Source organism: Kluyveromyces marxianus, chromosome 3, assembly GCF_001417885.1.
Source record: "Kluyveromyces marxianus DMKU3-1042 DNA, complete genome, chromosome 3".
Taxonomy (NCBI): Eukaryota; Fungi; Ascomycota; class Saccharomycetes; order Saccharomycetales; family Saccharomycetaceae; genus Kluyveromyces; species Kluyveromyces marxianus.
In genome coordinates this window covers 882729-902511 of record NC_036027.1, presented here as the reverse complement: position 1 = coordinate 902511, position 19783 = coordinate 882729, and the positions used below count along the sequence as shown (strand labels likewise).

General features: G+C 38.8%; 10 protein-coding genes across 10 annotated transcripts; 7 read left to right on the top strand and 3 right to left on the bottom strand.

The window, feature by feature from the left end:
- Window positions 1-273: 273 nt before the first annotated feature.
- On the top strand, window positions 274-2865 carry AAP1 (arginine/alanine aminopeptidase; the record flags this gene model as incomplete). Its single annotated transcript, XM_022818914.1, has 1 exon — window positions 274-2865. The coding sequence occupies one exon, from the start codon at window positions 274-276 to the stop codon at window positions 2863-2865; it is 2592 nt and encodes an 863-aa protein (XP_022675534.1).
- Window positions 2866-3213: 348 nt separating this feature from the next.
- Window positions 3214-4872, bottom strand: DDE1 (Dde1p; the record flags this gene model as incomplete). The annotated part of the gene is made up of 1 exon (XM_022818913.1): window positions 3214-4872. One exon carries the CDS (start codon window positions 4870-4872, stop codon window positions 3214-3216), a length of 1659 nt encoding a protein of 552 aa, XP_022675533.1.
- Window positions 4873-5236: 364 nt separating this feature from the next.
- On the top strand, window positions 5237-6256 carry RNH202 (Rnh202p; the record flags this gene model as incomplete). The annotated part of the gene is made up of 1 exon (XM_022818912.1): window positions 5237-6256. One exon carries the CDS (start codon window positions 5237-5239, stop codon window positions 6254-6256), a length of 1020 nt encoding a protein of 339 aa, XP_022675532.1.
- A 281-nt stretch (window positions 6257-6537) lies between these two features.
- Window positions 6538-7455, top strand: RRP45 (exosome non-catalytic core subunit RRP45; the record flags this gene model as incomplete). The annotated part of the gene is made up of 1 exon (XM_022818911.1): window positions 6538-7455. One exon carries the CDS (start codon window positions 6538-6540, stop codon window positions 7453-7455), a length of 918 nt encoding a protein of 305 aa, XP_022675531.1.
- Window positions 7456-7626: 171 nt separating this feature from the next.
- On the bottom strand, window positions 7627-8001 carry KLMA_30399 (uncharacterized protein; the record flags this gene model as incomplete). The annotated part of the gene is made up of 1 exon (XM_022818910.1): window positions 7627-8001. One exon carries the CDS (start codon window positions 7999-8001, stop codon window positions 7627-7629), a length of 375 nt encoding a protein of 124 aa, XP_022675530.1.
- A 924-nt stretch (window positions 8002-8925) lies between these two features.
- On the top strand, window positions 8926-9672 carry DOG2 (HAD family hydrolase; the record flags this gene model as incomplete). The annotated part of the gene is made up of 1 exon (XM_022818909.1): window positions 8926-9672. One exon carries the CDS (start codon window positions 8926-8928, stop codon window positions 9670-9672), a length of 747 nt encoding a protein of 248 aa, XP_022675529.1.
- Window positions 9673-9886: 214 nt separating this feature from the next.
- MRX10 (Mrx10p) lies at window positions 9887-10954 on the bottom strand (the record flags this gene model as incomplete). Its single annotated transcript, XM_022818908.1, has 1 exon — window positions 9887-10954. The coding sequence occupies one exon, from the start codon at window positions 10952-10954 to the stop codon at window positions 9887-9889; it is 1068 nt and encodes a 355-aa protein (XP_022675528.1).
- A 1317-nt stretch (window positions 10955-12271) lies between these two features.
- PHM7 (Phm7p) lies at window positions 12272-15169 on the top strand (the record flags this gene model as incomplete). The annotated part of the gene is made up of 1 exon (XM_022818907.1): window positions 12272-15169. The coding sequence occupies one exon, from the start codon at window positions 12272-12274 to the stop codon at window positions 15167-15169; it is 2898 nt and encodes a 965-aa protein (XP_022675527.1).
- Window positions 15170-15798: 629 nt separating this feature from the next.
- Window positions 15799-17541, top strand: ATG19 (Atg19p; the record flags this gene model as incomplete). The annotated part of the gene is made up of 1 exon (XM_022818905.1): window positions 15799-17541. The coding sequence occupies one exon, from the start codon at window positions 15799-15801 to the stop codon at window positions 17539-17541; it is 1743 nt and encodes a 580-aa protein (XP_022675526.1).
- A 737-nt stretch (window positions 17542-18278) lies between these two features.
- On the top strand, window positions 18279-19595 carry SUP45 (translation termination factor eRF1; the record flags this gene model as incomplete). The annotated part of the gene is made up of 1 exon (XM_022818904.1): window positions 18279-19595. The coding sequence occupies one exon, from the start codon at window positions 18279-18281 to the stop codon at window positions 19593-19595; it is 1317 nt and encodes a 438-aa protein (XP_022675525.1).
- Window positions 19596-19783: the final 188 nt, after the last annotated feature.

Genomic DNA, 19783 nt, shown 5'->3' with positions numbered 1-19783 from the left:
CATGTATTGGATTTGGTACTAGACGTTTCAACTTTTAGTTTCCATTTTGTATTGGTTCGGTTGGGTAACTCAGTTTTTGGAATTTTTCATATCTTCTTTTCTTGTGCCTAACTCTTTTTTGTTTCGTGTGAACACTATAATAATAGAGGAATAAAATTTAATTAATATTAATATTAATTATTTTTTTTTTTTTTGGGATTTTGACATTTACAATTAATTCATTCCCCTATTATTACGCTTAGCAAACCCAGGACAGCAGCGACCGAACACAATATGTCTAGTCAACCAGACCGTGTTATTCTACCCCAAAACGTGACTCCAGTGCACTACAAGTTGCAATTGGAGCCATTGTTCGATACATTTAAGTTCAATGGTACAGTTAGCATTGATTTGAAGGTTAACGATAAGGACACAGACTTTGTTGAATTGAACACTGTGGAGTTGGAAATCCATGAAGCTGATATCGCTGGTGTGAAGGCTAGCGACATTACTTCTGATGAGGAAGAACAAACGACTAGATTCACTTTCCCTACTGGCACCTTGCAAAAGGCTGGTGACAGTGGCGAAATTGCCACTCTGAATATCAAGTTCACTGGTATCTTGAACGACAAGATGGCTGGTTTCTACCGTGCCAAATACACCGATAAGAAGACTGGCGAGACCAAGTACATGGCTACCACTCAGATGGAACCAACTGATGCTCGTAAAGCCTTCCCATGTTTCGATGAACCAAACTTGAAGGCCTCCTTTGAAATTTCCTTGGTTTCGGAGCCACACTTGACCCATTTGTCCAACATGGACGTGAAAAACGAGGAAGTTGTTGAGGGCAAGAAGATCACCCACTTCAACCCTACTCCAAACATGTCTACTTACTTGGTCGCATTCATTGTCGCCGAGTTGGAATACGTTGAGTGCAAGGATTTCAGAATCCCAGTTAGAGTTTACGCTACGCCTGGTTCTGAGCATTTAGGCCAATACGCTGCCGACTTGACTGCCAAGACTTTGGACTTCTTCGAAAAGGCATTCGACATCAAGTACCCTCTACCAAAGATGGACTCCGTTGCCGTGCATGAATTCTCTGCCGGTGCTATGGAAAACTGGGGGTTGATCACCTACCGTGTTGTCGACTTGCTATTAGACGAAAAGAACGCCAGTTTGGAACGTATCAAGCGTGTTGCTGAAGTCGTCCAACACGAATTGGCTCACCAATGGTTCGGTAACTTGGTTACCATGGACTGGTGGGAAGGTTTGTGGTTAAACGAAGGTTTCGCCACCTGGATGTCCTGGTACGCCTGTAACCAATTCCAACCTCAATGGAAGGTTTGGGAGCAATACGTTGCAGATGATTTGCAAAGCGCCCTTGGTTTGGACTCCCTAAGATCATCTCACCCAATTGAAGTTCCAGTCAAGAGAGCAGACGAGATCAACCAAATCTTTGACCACATCTCTTATGCAAAGGGTTCCTCTTTGTTGAGAATGATCTCCCAATGGTTGGGCGAAGAAACCTTCGTTAAAGGTGTTTCAAACTATTTGAACAAATTTAAGTTCGGGAACGCCAAGACCGAAGATTTGTGGGATGCCCTATCTGATGCCTCCGGTAAAGACGTTCGTAAAGTGATGGATATCTGGACCAAGAAGGTCGGTTTCCCAATTGTCACCGTTACTGAAGACGGTAACAAAATCACTTTCAAGCAAAACCGTTACTTGAACACCGCCGATGTCAAGCCAGAAGAAGACACCACTTTGTACCCTGTTTTCTTATCTCTAAAAACCAAGTCTGGTGTTGATCACTCTTTGACTTTGGACCAAAGAGAATTAACCGTTACCGTTGACGATGCTGAATTCATCAAGACAAATGCTAACCAAGCTGGTATCTACATTACCTCCTATTCTGACGACAGATGGAAGGCTTTGGCTAACCAAGCTAAACTTTTGTCCGTTGAAGACCGTACCGGTTTGGTTGCCGACTGTAAAAACTTGTCCACTTCGGGCTACACTTCTACCAAGAATTTCTTGTACTTAATCTCTCAATGGAAGAACGAAGAGTCCTTCGTTGTTTGGGAGCAAATCGTGAACAGTTTGGGATCCTTGAAGGCTGCTTGGGCTTTCGAACCAAAGGAAACCTTGGATGCTTTGAATGAATTCACCAGACAATTAGTCTCAGACAAGACTCATGCTCTAGGCTGGACTTTCTCTGAAGATGAATCATACGCTTCTCAACGTTTGAAGGTTGAAATGTTCGCCACTTCTGCTGCCGCTAAGGACCCTGTTGTTGTCAAGGCTGCTTTGGAAATGTTCGACAAGTACACTTCTGGTGACAACGCTGCAATCCCACCATTAATCAAGTCTGTTGTTTTCAACACTGTGGCCAGAGATGGTGATGCAAAGAATTACGAAAAGTTGTTCAACATTTACAAGAACCCATCTTCTACTGACGAGAAACTTTCTGCACTAAGGTGCTTGGGTAGATTCGAAGACCCAAGCTTGATGAAGAGAACTCTAGGCTATCTAATGGACGGAACTGTCTTGAATCAAGATATCTACATTCCAATGGGTGGTATGAGAGGTCACAAGGAAGGTATTGAAACATTATGGGCTTGGACAAAGGAAAACTGGGATGCTCTACACAAGAGATTCCCTCCATCTCTAACAATGTTGAGTTCCATCTTGAGTGTTGCTACTTCAGGATTCACTTCTCGTGAAGCCATTGACGACATAAAGAGCTTTTTCAAGGACAAGTCTACCAAGGGTTTCGATCAAGGTTTGGCTCAATCTCTAGATGCTATCACTTCCAAGGCTAACTGGGTTGATAGAGACCGTGAAGTTGTTGCTAAATACTTGAAGGAAAACAACTACTACAAATAAATATCAAAATTGTGATTCATGTACGTATAATTCATTATCATCATATAGACGCTAGATAGTCGTTAATCAAAAAGGAAACATAAGACCCTCATTCTATAATAAGCATTAAAATTAGGCGTAAATTCGTATATATGATTGGCTATGTCAATATAAAAGGGAATAACTATGCTAGTACGAAGTATATATATAACAAAACAAAAATAAAATAAAATAAAATAATAACAATAATAATGAAATACTAAAATCCTTACATGAAAGAAGAATCTTAATAGCATCAATATTGCGTCAGTGACCAGTTTGACAATACAACTGCTTTTATTTTTGTCTGCATTTTTTGTTTCCTTGTTTTCACTTGTATTCATAAAAGCATCCATCATTTCCAAACAATCCAAACACTCCGAGTAAGGGCATCCAACCTTCTCCACCATCGAATTTCTCCGATAATTTCATAGCGTTTGCCAACCTATCTTCTTCTACTGGCTTTCCAATAGTGAAACCCCTGACTACCAACATTCCTTGTCTCTTTTCAGCTTCAAGCTCCGGATTTTCTTCCGTTTCTACTAGTTTACCTTCCAATGAAGTAGAAAATGAACCATAGCAAGTTACTAGCTTATCCAATTCTGATGGAAACACTCTATAATCATAGTAATTTGTATAGCACAATGGGCCAAAAATGGAGAATGGTGAATACAATTCCATTATTACCCTAGATCCAAGCAGGGATCTCAAATGAGTTACCTGTGCACTGGTATATCTTTGTATTTGCATCTTTGTAAGTTTGGGAATTTTTGCGGAGAAGTCTGTAACTATACTCACGTTTTTTAGCTCATTAAAAATATAGACGCATCTTAGTTCATCAATATTTCTCGAAATCTGACCAATCTTATTGTAAACCCCTTCACTAAATAGCGCTATAGATAGTGATGATCTTATTCCCTTCGAATGATTTAATAAATGTTTGAGGATTGGGTAGTTGTGCGGAATCATAAGCAGTGTTGTCTCCTTCGGCAAATCAATTAAACTTTTGACATTATTTCTGAAAGACACTGATCCGCCATGTAACAATACTGCAAATATTTTGGGCCAGGCTTGAATACATATAGAATGATTCCACTGTGAACTGGGACAAATAGTAAGTTGATCTTTAGTGCTTAGAGTATGTCCAATGGGGAAGCTTTTGATATACGAAGAAACAGAACTTACAAGACTCATTTGGGTAAAGCTTGTCAAACCACCGGCTGGATTAGAAATTTGCATAAGAACCTTTGCATCATCGGATGAGTCTTTTGGATCATACAAGAACTCATTATCAGGCTCAACGTTTCCACCAAGAAACTGCTTTAATGAAATAATATTTTTAGAGGATTCTTGTTTTTCCACTTCAGCGCTCTCTTCACAAACCACAACCCATTTGTACCACTTTTCGCTTCCATTGAGAAATTGCACAGATTTCCAATTACTGATTAAAAGTACGTCTATATCCATCTCTGTCCTTGGAACAGTGTGGAGGAACAGCGGCATGACATTTTTCAAAGAAAGCATCAAACCCCCAATGCTAACAGAAAACCCAGTAAACGAATCAGTAGAAAGAGATATACCTATCTTTTTGGCTCCAATTAATTCTACCTTCTCCACTAACTTTTTTGCAATAGCATTAATCTCTGCTAAGCTCTTGCTCTCTGAATCAAAGTCTAATGAAGTTGCGCTACCATTCGCAATTATCGCAGACCATAAATCACCGAAGTTTCCATTCCTGAGACGATACCCGATACTAAGATTGAGACCTGTAGTTAGTGGAAACGATGGAGGAACTAAATAATTCCTGTATACAGCAGTTTCATGTTCTTTCCTGACAGGATCGGCATTGGATTGTGCATTTAATGAAATAGTGTGTAGATCTCTTTTTGATTCAATAATAACCGTATTGAGAAACCATACACTTGTTATTATCAGAACGCTCAGTGCAACAAACCATTTCAAGAGCCACCCTACACTGAGATCAAACATCTTTACAGAACTGTCAACTTCACTTCTAGAGATATATTATATGACCCGAATAATTACCCTAATGCTTTACAAGAGTGTTCCCAATATCTTGTCGAGATGAGACCACCCTTCTATATAGAGAATCTAAATATTTGAAAAAGAACACTATACGAGATGAGATGAGTATCATCATCATAACCAAGAAAAAAATAAAACAAGAAAAACGCGAAGAGCGAGCTCAAGAGAACTAGAAACAGCCGGTGTCACGTAAAATTGTCATCCCATTCCTAGAGATCAATTCTCAATTGTTAATACGCTAAAGATATACTAGGGAAGAGCATACAAAATCCTAAATTGTTGCAAGGAACGCGTAAAGAAATACCAGATGACTATCGATCACGAAACGCTTAAATCATACACGTTAGCTGTCCTACCGAGTGGACTGGATACAAGCGTGGAGATTTTTGAGCTGCCTCACCCTTCAAATAACGAGTCTAAGAAGAATCTAAGGCTATTTACGCTAGATGACCAGGTTTATCAATTAAAAACAAAAGAATTTAGTAAAGGATGCGATTACAATAAACAGAAGGATCTAGTAAGCGACAAGTATCATTACACAAGCGATGGCCAGCCATTCAAATCGACTTTCTTAATTGACGAGAATAACAGATCGGATGGTTTTACCATGGAAAATGGATCTATACTTTACAGCGAGAAGTACGATTTAACTTTCAGCTTATGTGGTTATTACTATAGAAAGAATGTAGTCCCAAATGAGGACGCTGCTTTTACTCCATCTATCAATGGGTCAATAAATCCTGATAAGAACTTTTACACCTCTAGCGATTACCAAGAAAGGTTAATAAGTAACCACAATGAAAATTGGGCAAAGACTCCATCACATATCTGGGAAAAAGCTCTTGAAAACATTTCTAAAATAGTAGAAGAGGCGGGAGAGAAGTACTATTGTATTGATGCAGACAAGATAACAGAATGGTTAGTGAGGAAGGTTTGTAGAATTATCAATAATTTCCCAGCTTCCTTGAAAATACCAAGCACATTTCCTGAAAATATCTCATCAGCCTTCAAGTGTATCATGTCCTGTAACCTGTTGGTGTCATTGATTCCACAATTAGCGTATCAACGGCTAATAAATTATGAATCAGAAGAATTAAACATCAAGCAACATTTTGAAGAGTATAAAAAGTACAAGGAAGAAAGCATAAAAGAGGATATTCAAAAGGAAATGGCAATAAAAGCGGCAATGTCTACCGGATTGCCAAATATGACTAATGGAATCGATAAAAGTAAGAAGAAATCAATCCCAAAGCCCAAAGTTGTGAAACCCAAAGTCGCCAAGGGTAAGGGTCGAATTGACGGTTTTTTCAAGAATGCAAAGATTTAGAATAAGTATATACTAATGCATTGTTCTACTCTACCTTAGCATAGTATCATGAACAACAAATTTATTTTATGAAGTTACTTATGTTTTTTTATATGTTTCTGCGTAGTGTTTATATTCTTAATACTCAAATTTTTCATGAAATTCACAGAAAGAAAAGAAGCATAGTTAAATTTAATAGAAAATATATTGAAATGCATCATGGAATGCGATGAGCCATCATATAAAAGAGTTTTGGAGGAGCTTGAGGCTAGGGGAACGCTAAAAATAAGGCTACATTCACAATGGCAAAGGGAATAGAAATTAGTACATCAGAGTCCAAATTCATATTGGAGGCCTTGAAACAGAAACAAAGGCTAGATGGTCGTACATTCGATCAATTTAGAGACGTAGATATAAAACTGGGCGAGGCCTTTGGGGACGTCACTGTCACCATGGGTAAAACGAAGGTTCACTGCCGTGTAAGTTGCGAAATTGCACAACCCTATGAGGATAGGCCATTTGAAGGACTTTTCCACATAACAACGGAAACGACGCCAATGGCTGGAGCACAATTTGAGAATGGGAACAATACAGGAGAAGAAGAAGTTCTAATTAGTAGAATGATCGAGAAATCCGTTAGAAGATCAGGAGCATTAGATGTAGAAGGTTTGTGTATAGTAGCAGGGTCGAAATGCTGGTCACTAAGGGCTGATGTGCACTTTTTAGATTGTGATGGAGGATTAATTGATGCTAGTTGTATCGCTGTAATGACAGCTCTATTGCATTTCAGAAAGCCAGACGTAACTGTTCTTGGCGAAAAAATAACAGTACATCCAGTTGATGAGAGGGAGCCCGTTCCATTGGGTGTTTTGCATGTACCGGTGTGTGTTACTTTCTCCTACTTTAATCCTGATGACACAGAGGAGAATATCAAAGGTGAACAAAACTCTGAAATTGCTATCATTGATGCCACTTTGAAGGAGGAACTATTGAGAGATGGTGTTCTTACCGTGACTCTTAACAAAAACAGAGAAGTTGTGCAAGTTTCAAAAGCTGGTGGGTTGCCAATGGATGCATTATCGTTAATAGATTGTTGTCACAAGGCTTACGGGATTGTGGAGAGGATTACAGATCAAATACATCGAACCGTTAAGGAAGATATTGCCTCGAGAAATCAATATGCTCATATTTTGAGCTCAGAAAACTCTCGTCAAAACTAGCAGTAGCGGAATAATGACATAGTTCATTGTAATATTTTTTTTTGTTTTGGTGCTTTATATAGATGCTAGATAAATAGATGATCTTCTACTCACTTACTCTCTATCTCTGTATTTCCTTTCTCTCTTTCTTCTTTTCTACTGCTAGTATTTGTGGCTCTAACAATGGACCGATCAAATATAAAGTCTAGTCGAATCTCGTCCGACGGTTGTTTGCGACTGCTCTCGATTATTATACTTGAGAAGCTGAACCAAGTCCGGATATCGGGTCAATCCACGATTTCCAAGATCAAAACCAATTCTTGAAGTAATATCGGGGTACAAATCTCGCTCATCTAACATCATCATATGTTTATCAATAGAAATCTGTGTTTCTGCCGGTGAATCCTGGTATCGCTCTTCCGGCATCAATATGTCCTTACAGTTTTGCCAATATGTAACACCACAATATATGCCAAATAGTACAACTATGGTTATTACAACAAAAAGTGTGTAATATCCACATATATACATTATCGGGTTATTTCGCTGATCCCATAGTCGCGACATTCTTCTTTATTCAGTGGTCACTGGGAATATAATAAGGATGATTTAACCTTGTCAAATTGAATGACATCAACAAGCGATACGCACCTTCAATTGCTATATATCTTTTATGAGTTTCCCCTAGAACTATATACAGCCTTGAACTTGCTTGTAAGCTGTTCTCCTGTGTCAGTTTATCGCCAATTAATTATTATTTATTGTGACACATGTAAGTCAGAACAATTTTCAAAAGCATCTAGTTTTCCCCACAAGAACGAACCTAGCTTTGACAAACATAATAATAAACAAAAAAACTGCAAAGGTAATACATAACTATGTGGATATTTGTACCGTAATCTATCACCGACGGTTAGCCTATTACTTGTCCAAGTGTCATGTATAATGTTGTATAACTACTACGAAGCAAAGCTGGTAAAATAAGACTGAGGGAAGTGTGTGTGTCTTAGCCACATGTCGGAACATTTGTACCACACCCTAATAAAACATACGGCAAAGGCTTTATGGTTCGCATACCGAATTCGTTTCTCTGGTGCCACTCTAAGACATTGCCCGTTTGGCACATTCCTTGCGTTGTCCCTCGTTACGGCATGACATGGCTGAAAGCTTTCCGAATAACGTGTTTTCTTCTTTATTATAGAAAAATTCCATATATGTGGTCACATTGCAATTCCCCCACAATAATAGAAAAATCAGGTGGATCCTTAGTATATAAAGGGGTATTATTCAATTGTAGTAAGGGCTTGTGTTCTTTTTATCATGTACTCAAGTAAATTTAACTGTGAGGTAGGACATGGATCTCAATGAATCAATATATTTTATAATATACTATACTTCATAACATAGCATAGCAGACTGTTATTATAATAGACTTGCTATATTAATTAAAGAAAGAATAAATCGAAACTTCCCCATTAGCTCACAATCATTATGCCATTGATTACAGTCAATTACCTTTTGTTTGACTTGGACGGGACTTTGGTGAGTTCCACCGATGCTGCCGATCAGACTTGGAAGGACTATTGTGAGAAGCACGGTGTCTCTTATGAGGAATTGTCGAAGACAGTTCATGGGACAAGAACAGCGGAGACCTTGGCCAAATATTTCCCAAATGTCGATAATACCGACAACAAGGCTGTGAAAGAACTAGAATGCTCTATTGCTAACAATTACAAAGAACTTGTCAGTTTAGTGCCTGGTGCGTCAGATTTGCTCATTTCTTTGGATAGACCCACTGGATCACTTCCAGGTGAAGTGTTCAAGCATAGAAAATGGGCCATTGTCACTAGCGGTACTCCATGGGTTGCTGATGCATGGTTTGACCACATTTTAAAGTCTGTTGGTAAGCCAGAAGTTTTAATTACTGCGAATGACGTCACTTCTGGAAAACCAGCTCCAGATGGATACTTGTTGGCTGCCCAACGTTTGAAAGAAAAATGGCAGGATGACCGTAAGGATTTACGCACTGTCGTTTTTGAAGATGCGCCTGTTGGTGTTCGTGCTGGCAAGGCAAGTGGTTCAATTGTTGTGGCATTAACTACCACATATGATAAGGAATCATTGTTTGAAGCAGGCGCGGATTATGTGGTGGAGGACTTGACACAGGTTTGTGTCAGGTCCAACACCACAGCTAGCACTGTTCTAATCATTACTGACCCAATGGAGAGAGACGAATAAGAATGATGAAAGAATGCATCAATTGCTTCTTTGTTTCGCAAATTTAGCTTCTCTTAAAAATGATTTTACACCGAGCTCCACAAGCACATGTACGTATATTTCATACCTTTCTTTTAGGAATGATAACAATGAATATCTTTTTTTTGTATGTACAAGCATCTGTATATATATATATATATATATATCTAGTTAACGAATGTGACGAAAACTTCAATTATACCCGTTCCAATTCGGACTCCTTTTTGCTCTTGAAGATCTCTTGATACTTTTCGTAAAAGTGGTACAATTCAAAACATACTTCTACGGTGATCAAATAGATTATAATCCATTCTAGACGGGTTCCCTTTTTTTCATTCAATACAGCCATCAAGGCTCTTGCCTCATCAGTCGCATAATCAAGTTTTTTATTCAATATGCTGATACGCGGTTGAATGTCCAAGTTTCTTGAAATCTGACGATAGAGCTTTTCCAATTGGGGTTCACTCCAGTAGAGATCTGGTGTTTCAATCAATTCGCTATAGAGATTTAATTTCCCTCTCATCAAAAAGAGTCTTCCGGTCGATTGAAGTACTGCCTTTTCGCTGATATTGAGTTTTTTACCACGAGAGAGGGACTCTGTAAATTCTCTTGTTTTCTCAATATGTGAATCCAATGCCACTTCTAAAACAGCTAGTCTTGTGCTTCTTGAAATACCGCTGGAAAACGCTGCTTTATCCAATAGCCCACTTTCTGGCTCAACTCCGTTGATTATAATTACCTCATTTTCCATGCTACTCTCATCACCTAACGAATAGTTTTGTTTCAATTTACTTATATCTTCTTTGTCCTCCAACTCTACATAGTCCAAGTCTTCGCTTTCAAACTGCACCTCTTGCAAGGAGTTTACTCGCGCTTCCGCTACTAGAGGAAGAATCTCATCGCGCAAGACACTCTCGTTAAAACCCCACGACACCACAGACCCATTCTGCGCCAAAACCATTATGTCGCCTCTGAATCCGTCGTGCAAATACTTGAAGCTGATTATCTCATTCGGTATCAATGTTGCCGGTTGGTATCCTTTCTTACTTAGCAATTCAACAGTTCTACTTAAGTCGTACGATTCCGCGGTCGTGATCGCCGTCACTGGCCTTAAGCGGGTGAGAAGTGAAGATTCCAGAGTCTTGGGTCTTTTCACTTGTCTGGATCTCCTCAACACTCGCGAAGCAATTTTGTCGGGGCTGGAACGCAACAAACTGCTAGTTGTGTGGAACAACCTTACATTAGCTAAACTTCTTAAAAACATCGTGCAAATAATAGATGATCACACGGCTATTCGTTTTAACACAAGCGTGATGCAGATCGATGATATATTTCGGGCTAAGGAATTGAATACAGTCGCATATCCAGAACTCTATCCATCGCGACTCTCTCGAAAAGATGATATATACTTTAAGAGACACCACGGTGTTATATTCAACTGCTACATTGATAACGTTGGGAAGGGATATGCCTGGCATTCAGACGAAACTGCCAGACAAAAGAAAAACCACGGGAAACAGTGTGGTAGGAATTATCCGATCAGCTTCTTGTGGTAGGGTAACAGTTCTACTTCTGTTTCTGTTTTTGTTTTCGGCCCTAGTCATAGCGGAACGGATATAATTGTAGCACGTGACCCCGATCTCCAGCGCGCGGCCGTGAGTACCTGTCACTCTGCGTGTATACTTATGGGGTGTGTGGGTTTCTTGGTCTTCTTCTCGGGCCCCAGTCTTGCCCATAGCCCTGCTTCCGATTTGTTGAAAGCAAGAAAAAATATTTCGTCCGCCTTGACTAAGCCAGCCCCGCTCTATCCCTAGTGCGCGCCTTCTACAGGCCTGGCGAGGCCTTTCTACCTAGAAGAGTTCATAGGCCAGCGTGCTGCCCATTTAGAGCGCTTGCGAATAAATTTCAAAAAAAAAAAAAAAAAAAAAAAAAAGATTAAAAAAATAAAAACACAAAATGACGTTCCATGCATTATATATACTCCGAAATGGCGCGTAAAAAGGGTCGTACGAAAGATACGAAAAGCAATTGAGAGTAGATGGCTTTGCTAGCTTTGCTACCGTTTGCTATCCAGAGCCTGTTGAGCTGCTACCATTACCAGTGTGGACCAGTTTTCAAAATCAATATTTGGTAGGGGATCGGGTCGTAGGAACGAGGAGGTCAGGGTGGTGGTAGAAGTAGTGTCAGTGATCTCTGTAGTGCTTCTGTGGTACCCTTATTTTGTCTTTTTGTTTTGCTGGAACATTTGTTTGCCCTGAGCATTCTATTAAAAGTATGCTATGCACCTTATACCACGCAGTACTATATAGAGCGTAATATCGTCTTTATATGCAATATATTTGATTATTATTATTATTATTATTACTATTATATATATATATATATGTGTGTGTGTGCGTTTGATGAGTATTGAAAGGAAAGATGGAGGGAGAGGGAGGATGGAGGGCTTGGTTTTTAGTGGTCAGCATTGTTGTAGTAGTTGTATAGTAGTAATATTTAGGGAAATCAAGCATCTGTCTATAAACTGAAAAAATAAATTAAAACAAAAGTATTATAGCAATAGTGTGATATTATTGTAAAGATGGCCGGTCAGACAACTTCATCGTCTACATCGGCGTTTGTTACAACATTAATCTTTAATGGGATCGTAGCGCTGTTATTTGTATGGTTGTTCTTACGGTTGAGGCCTAGAGAACCCAGGGTGTACCAGCCCCGTACCCTAAAGGATATCAAGACATTTCCGGAGTCCCAAAGGTCCGAAGAGGTGCCTCCAGGTTATTTCAACTGGGTCCCATATTTGCTCACTAAACCACATTCGTACATTATTCAGAACACTAGTATCGATGGGTACTTGTTTTTGAGGTACATCTCGATGTTCGCTGCTGTGTCTTTTATAGGGTGCATTACGTTGTTCCCGATTTTGTTGCCGGTAAACGCAACAAACGGACACAACTTGAAAGGATTTGAGGTTCTTTCGTTCTCAAATGTGTCAAATAAGAGGAGGTTTTACGCTCATGTATTTTTATCCTGGTTCTACTTTGCCTTTATTGTCTTCGTCATATACAGAGAGCTATATTACTACGTCACTTTGCGCCATAGTATACAAACATCGCCTTTGTACGACGGTTTGCTTTCTTCGAGAACATTGATATTGACGGATTTGCAGGGCGATTTTTGCACAGAAGAGGGCTTGAACAAACGTTTCTTGAACGTGTCGCGCGTGACTTTGGCTAGGGATCTCAAAAAGTTGCATAAGCTGGTGGATGAACGTGATGGTTTGGCCAAGAAGTACGAGTCTACATTGAATAAAGTTATTACAAAGGCCGTCAAAAAGAAAATCAAGGCTGATAAAAAGGGAGAACAAGTCGCTGAAGGTACCACCAACAAGAACAACCCTCAAAATGATTTAGAGACTTACATGCCACAGAACAAAAGACCAACACATAGATTAGGAAAAATTCCTGTGTGGAAGATCTTCACCAGTGAAAAAGTGGATACCTTGGAATATTGTGTTAAACGTATTGGTGAGCTAAACGACGAAGTGGCTAAGGAACAGGACACTTGGGAAGAGAGAGATCTTCTGAGTACCGCATTCATTGAATTCAAATCTCAATACGATGCCCAAAGAGCTTACCAGTCTGTCCCATACCTTTTTGAGAAAGGTTCGTACCATAAGGCCTTGATCGGATATGGACCAGATGATATACGTTGGGAGAATACAGACTTGTCAGAGAAAGAACAAAAGGCTAAGAGATCAGGTGGTAACAGCTCATTGACGGCTTTGATCATCTTTTGGGCTATTCCAGTCGCTTTTGTTGGTTGTGTTTCTAATATCAACTTCTTGACCGACAAAGTTCACTTCTTAAAATTTATCAACAATATGCCAAAGGTTCTAATGGGTATCATTACTGGTTTGGCTCCAACAATTCTATTGGCACTATTGATGTCGCTTGTTCCTGTTATTATCAAAAAAATTGCGGTTCTGTCTGGGTCTTTAACAAGACAGGATGTTGAATTATATTGTCATAAATGGTACTACGGCTTCCAAGTGGTGCAAGTTTTCATTGTGGTCACTCTAACTTCTGCTGCATCGAGTACTGTAACGGCAATCATCAAGAAACCAAGCTCCGCTATGACATTATTGGCTGAGAACTTGCCAAAAGCATCTAATTTCTACATTGCCTACTTTTTGTTACAAGGGTTATCAGTACCAAGTGGAGCTTTACTGCAAGTCGTTAATTTGATCTTGAGTAAAGTATTGGGAAGAGTCCTAGATAAGACACCTAGACAAAAATGGGCCCGTTATAACAAGTTGTCAGAGCCTAGTTGGGGTGTGATCTACCCAGTTTTAGAATTATTGGTCTGCATCATGATTACTTACTCCATCATCTCCCCAATTATATTGGTATTCTCCACATTTGCTCTTGGTTTCTTCCTATTGGCATACACCTACAATCTAGTGTATGTTATGAAATTCAGTTATGATTTACGTGGAAGAAATTATCCAAGAGCCTTGTACCAAGTTTTCGTTGGTTTATATCTCGCAGAAATTTGTCTTCTTGGTTTGTTTATCATGGCTAAGACTTGGGGTCCAGTTGCTTTGGAAGCTATTTGCATAGCTGCAACTGTTTGTGCCCATCTGTACTGCAAAAGAAGGTTCGAACCTCTATTCGATGCCGTTCCGCTAAGCGCGCTCAAATATGCTAGAGGTGATTCGGAAACATACTATCCAGCAAAGGACCAGGGTCTTGAGGAAATTCGTTCCGAAGGGAAAAAGCTAGCCAATAACATTCTTTCCGATGACAGAAGCGGTGTTTTCCAAGATACTACAAGACAGGACTTGCAGAGAGTCAATATGCTTCCAGATGATTTCGAAGAGTCATTGGAAGATGAGTCTAAAAGTAACAATGGTGGCGGGACAATTTCAGGGCACTCAAAGAACCCATCCAATCCATTTGTTGGTGAAACAGAGCAATTCCATAAAACGAAAGTACCGCCAACACTCACATCAGAAGGTGCTGAAAGCAGTCATGATCCTAATGTGATTGTTAATAAAGTAGATGCGGGAGAAGTTCTTGCAGATGTCAAGGGTTATCCTGTCAACCAGCCCAACGAGCAGGTTGGTCTACCCTCAGATTTTGCTAAACCACAAAGTATCATACAGCGTATTAAACTTTTCTTCCAACCACAGAAATACTATGAATTTGCAATTGTCAGACAAACTTTACCATTTGCCTTCAATGATGTTGTTAAATATGATTTGGAATATTTGGAAAAAGCTTTCACAGACCCCTGCGTCAGAATGAAAGATCCAGTTATTTGGATTGCAAAAGACCCTATGGGGTTATCTCAGCAACAGAAATCTCTTGCAGCTACAAATGGCGTTCAAGTGAGTGATGATTTCGCTGAATATGATGAGAAGGGAAGAGAAATATATTTGAGCGATCCACCAGATTTCGAACCTGTTGCTATGAAATGATGATGATTTTAAAGTAGGCTCTAAATGCGGTTACTATAAATCTAATAATTGACAATTTTAAAGAGCTTAACTTTTTTTTTAATGTATTCAACTGTGTTTGACTTGTTGTATGATTTAATTCTCAACTCGGCTAATTTTCAGCTTGGTTGTTTTTCTTTCAGTTTTCTTGATAGTATATTTAAGTCTATATACTATATAATTCACCTACTACTAATTAATAGCAAAAATGGCAAATATCTAATTATTAACCACTCTGTGTATCTACAAAGATAATGGAAAATTAGCAAGCATTTAGGTTAAAAGATCCCCCAGAGTTAACCAAATTAAAGTTGGTATTGAAGTCTGCTACCCTCCTTTCATTCCCTTCCCCTCAACATACTAGGTTTTTGACGTTATCAGTTAGCTCTTGATCTTATTATTTTTTTTATATCCGTGATCTCAGATAAAATGTATATTTAAAGGCTTATAAAAAAGGGATTACAAGGGTTGCATCTTTCATTTCTAACAATTAGTGCTGTAAAAAAGAGCAAAATACAAAAGAGTAAGAAATATATTTGCTAATTAGGAAGTAGAGCATTCATAATTTGCTTATAATTTACTTATAATACTTCAACTTTTAATCGCTAAGAATGCCCTCTCAAAGCAAACAATTTGAAATTGTGCAAGAAGATGACCTTGGGTCAGGCGATTTCGGGGTATTGTTGCAATATGATAACAAGGGGCAATACATAAAGGTGACACCTAACCGTAATCTCAGTAAGTCTACTTTTATCGTCGCATGCAAAACTATCTTCAATATAGACAAAGTGTTTGATCAATGTACCGTAGTTACCAGGTTGACTAAGAAAGGTGCACCTTTTATTATTCACAGCGGCGGTGATATGGTGACTTTTTGCGATGCATTGTTAAAAGCGCGTCGATTGACTGTTACTTTGATTCCTGCTGAGAAGATTGAAACGAATGTCCAGTTAGAAAATGAAGTCAAGGATCCCTTTATGCAGGATGAATGGAAAAACTTGAAAGAATCTTTGAGAAGAATCGAAGCAAATCTTGAAGGTAAGATCAAGAACTTTGAGGTTCCATTTTCAGAGGTCGTTCATGAAGGTGTCTTATGTGATGGTTGTCAGATTAACGATGCTAATCGCATTATTAATACCGATACCACAGATTGTAACGGTTTCATCAGAGGGCCTAGATTCACTTGTTTGTACTGCCATGATTATGATTTATGTTACAAGTGCGAAAGTAGCGGGTTTACTTCGGACACTCATAAAGTCTATCACAATATGATAAGATCGAATAGTTATGACCCTAAGCTCACAAGATTTGTGCTAGCATATCATAGAGCTGGTGAGATGGACATAAACTTCCCGTTGGTATCGAAATATAGTGTCTCAGACACCCCTCCAAAGAAGGAGCTATCAGAAATCAAAGTTGAAGGGTTTTATGGAACCAATGATAGCACATCAGAGAAGCCTACAGTTTCGGAGTCAGACCCTAGCTCAGAATCAAGTGCACCTGCCGATGCTACGACTAACACAGACCAAGAGTTTAAGGACGTAATTATTGAGGTTGGTCAACACAATAAGCCAATGTTCGATTTCTTCTCTAAGATCCAATCTGAAGAAGAATTGAGCAGTCTCATGCAGGATGCTGTCAGCTGGAGGATTGCCAAACAATGGTACGGAGAGGATATCTACGAAAAACTAGAAAAATACGAAACTATGATGAAGGAGAAGGTGCAACAGGAGCAGGCAGATTCTGATGCAGTAATTGACGAGGATTCTTTGGGGAACGATCAGAAAAATCGATCTTTACGCGTAGAGATGTCCCAAAAAGGCCATTTACTAACATTTAAGCTCTTCAACGATGGGGATGAAACTATTCCAAATGGCTTGAAGTTAGTTTTCCAATGTGAACAAAGGGATCGTGTATCGACCCCAATTAAATGCAACTTACAAATGGGACCTAATGAACTACAGCCAGGAAACTACAAAATCTTGAATTTCAATTACCGTGGCACTCTTGAAGAGTTTAGCTTCGACTGTCCATGTAAGATTGATTTGATCGACGTTAGGGACCAAATTGTCTACACAAGTGAAGAATGCGCTTCACCCGGGTCATCGGTGTTCTATCTAAAGCCCCCAACGTGTGAAATGTATAGGCGGGCCAGTTACAGAGACGTTCCTTGCAATGAGGAGTATGAAGGTCGTGACGGACAATATGAGGAACCAAACGCTTTCCACTCTGACACTGACGTTATATCTACATCATTTACGGAGCAAGAAGACAACGGTGAAGAAGCGGTATTTGTGGATTCACTCTCAGAAGATTATGACTTGCTCAGTGATTCGGACATTGAACAAGTATAAAAAATGAAAACAAGAAATGAAAAGGAGCAACTATATTAGAGCATCTCCTAATATTCTACAATTATGCGTTCGAGTGTGTTTTTTTAAACTATCTTCCTTCCAATTTTTGTTTCCATTCTTTCATTTATGTTAACGAACCGTTCAACTAGGTACTGCCGCCCCATCATGATTATTTCTGTATCATTTTATTATATTGGTGTATGACCCCTTATTCTATAGGTATCGCGTTTATATATATTTTTTTAGTGTCTTGGACCCTCTTCTATAACTATATGTTCTCTTCCCGGCTGCTCCATCTTTCATGCTTATTCCTGCAACTCTCCTCTCGACTTTATTTACTGTCAAGTCACGTGATAACCACAAACATTGAACTTCTAAATGGCAGTACTTTCTAAGTCAGGGTAACATTGATTATACCAGTAGGAAATCTGCCTCTCTTTTTTTTTTTTTTTTTTTTTTTTCTTTTCTGGCCCGTTTGAAAATTTTTGGCTTTTTTCATTTGGGCATTGAAAGAAACTGTATTTTGGAAAACTGTACAAGACCTTTTTGCAATGAGATGAGCAAACTACCTTTTATTTTAAATAGATACCAGTTAGTAAGTTATAACCATTAGCTTTTCTCTATTGAAGTGTTAAGACTGTTTTGAATCGGAGCTTTATATTCCTTTTTCCTTTAACTGGTTGCTTCAACATAAGAGAGATACATACAATAGAAGCAAGAATTGCGAAGAAATAGAAATGGAGACTGACGCTGAGAAAAACATTGAGATCTGGAAGGTCAAGAAGTTGATCAAGTCTTTGGAAAAGGCTAGAGGTAATGGTACCTCTATGATTTCCCTTGTTATTCCACCAAAGGGTCAAATCTCTATGATTCAAAAGATGTTGACAGATGAATATGGTACCGCATCTAACATTAAGTCAAGAGTTAACCGTTTATCTGTTCTTTCGGCTATCACATCCACCCAACAAAAGCTTAAGCTATATACTAAGATTCCTCCTAATGGTTTGGTGCTATACTGTGGTGATATGATCACAGAGGAAGGTAAGGAAAAGAAGGTTACATTTGATATAGAACCATACAAGCCAATTAACACCTCTTTGTACTTGTGTGACAACAAGTTCCACACTGAAGTTCTATCCGAATTATTGGAAGCCGATGACAAGTTCGGTTTCATTGTTATGGATGGTCAAGGTGCCCTATTTGGTCTTTTGACTGGTAATACCAGAACTGTTTTGCATAAATTCACTGTCGATTTGCCAAAGAAGCATGGTAGAGGTGGTCAATCTGCTGTCCGTTTCGCCCGTTTAAGAGAAGAAAAAAGACATAACTACGTTAGAAAGGTTGCTGAAGTTGCTGTGCAGAACTTCATCACCAATGATAAAGTTAACGTTAAGGGTTTGATCTTGGCTGGTTCTGCTGATTTCAAGACTGACTTGGCTAGATCCGAATTGTTTGATCAAAGATTGGTAGCAAAGATTGTTAAAATTGTGGATATCTCATACGGTGGTGAAAATGGTTTCAACCAAGCTATCGAATTATCAGCAGAAGCCTTGGCTAATGTGAAATTCATTCAGGAAAAGAAATTGATCACTGATTACTTCGACCAAATCTCTCAAGATACTGGTAAATACTGTTACGGTATTGACGATACCCTAAAGGCATTGGACTTGGGTGCCGTTGAGACCCTAATTGTCTTTGAAAACTTGGAAACTATCAGATACGTATTCAAAGACTCCGAAGATAAAGAAGTACTAAAATTCGTTGAACCAAACACAGAAGACAAATCATACTCGCTGGATAAAACTACTGGCGCTGAAATGGATCTAGTTTCTGAACAACCTCTCATTGAATGGCTAGCAGAAAATTACAAGAATTATGGTGCTAACTTAGAATTCATCACAGATAAATCTTCTGAAGGTGCTCAATTCGTTACCGGGTTTGGTGGTATTGGTGCCCTACTTCGTTATAAGGTCAACTTTGAACAATTAGTTGATGAATCTGATGATGAATTTTATGATGACGATGAATTCAATGAGGATTATGACTTTATTTAGTCAGTACATCATAATTAGTCAGGTTGAAAACTAATTAAATTCAATAACAGTGTATACATAGTTTCAATAGATTCATCACCTTTCAAAGTCGAAGCGTTCAATATTGTGGATAACTCTTTTTGTTTATAAAATTCAAGATGATTGTTGTCTATAAATTCTACATGATATGAAATGCTTTAATTAATATT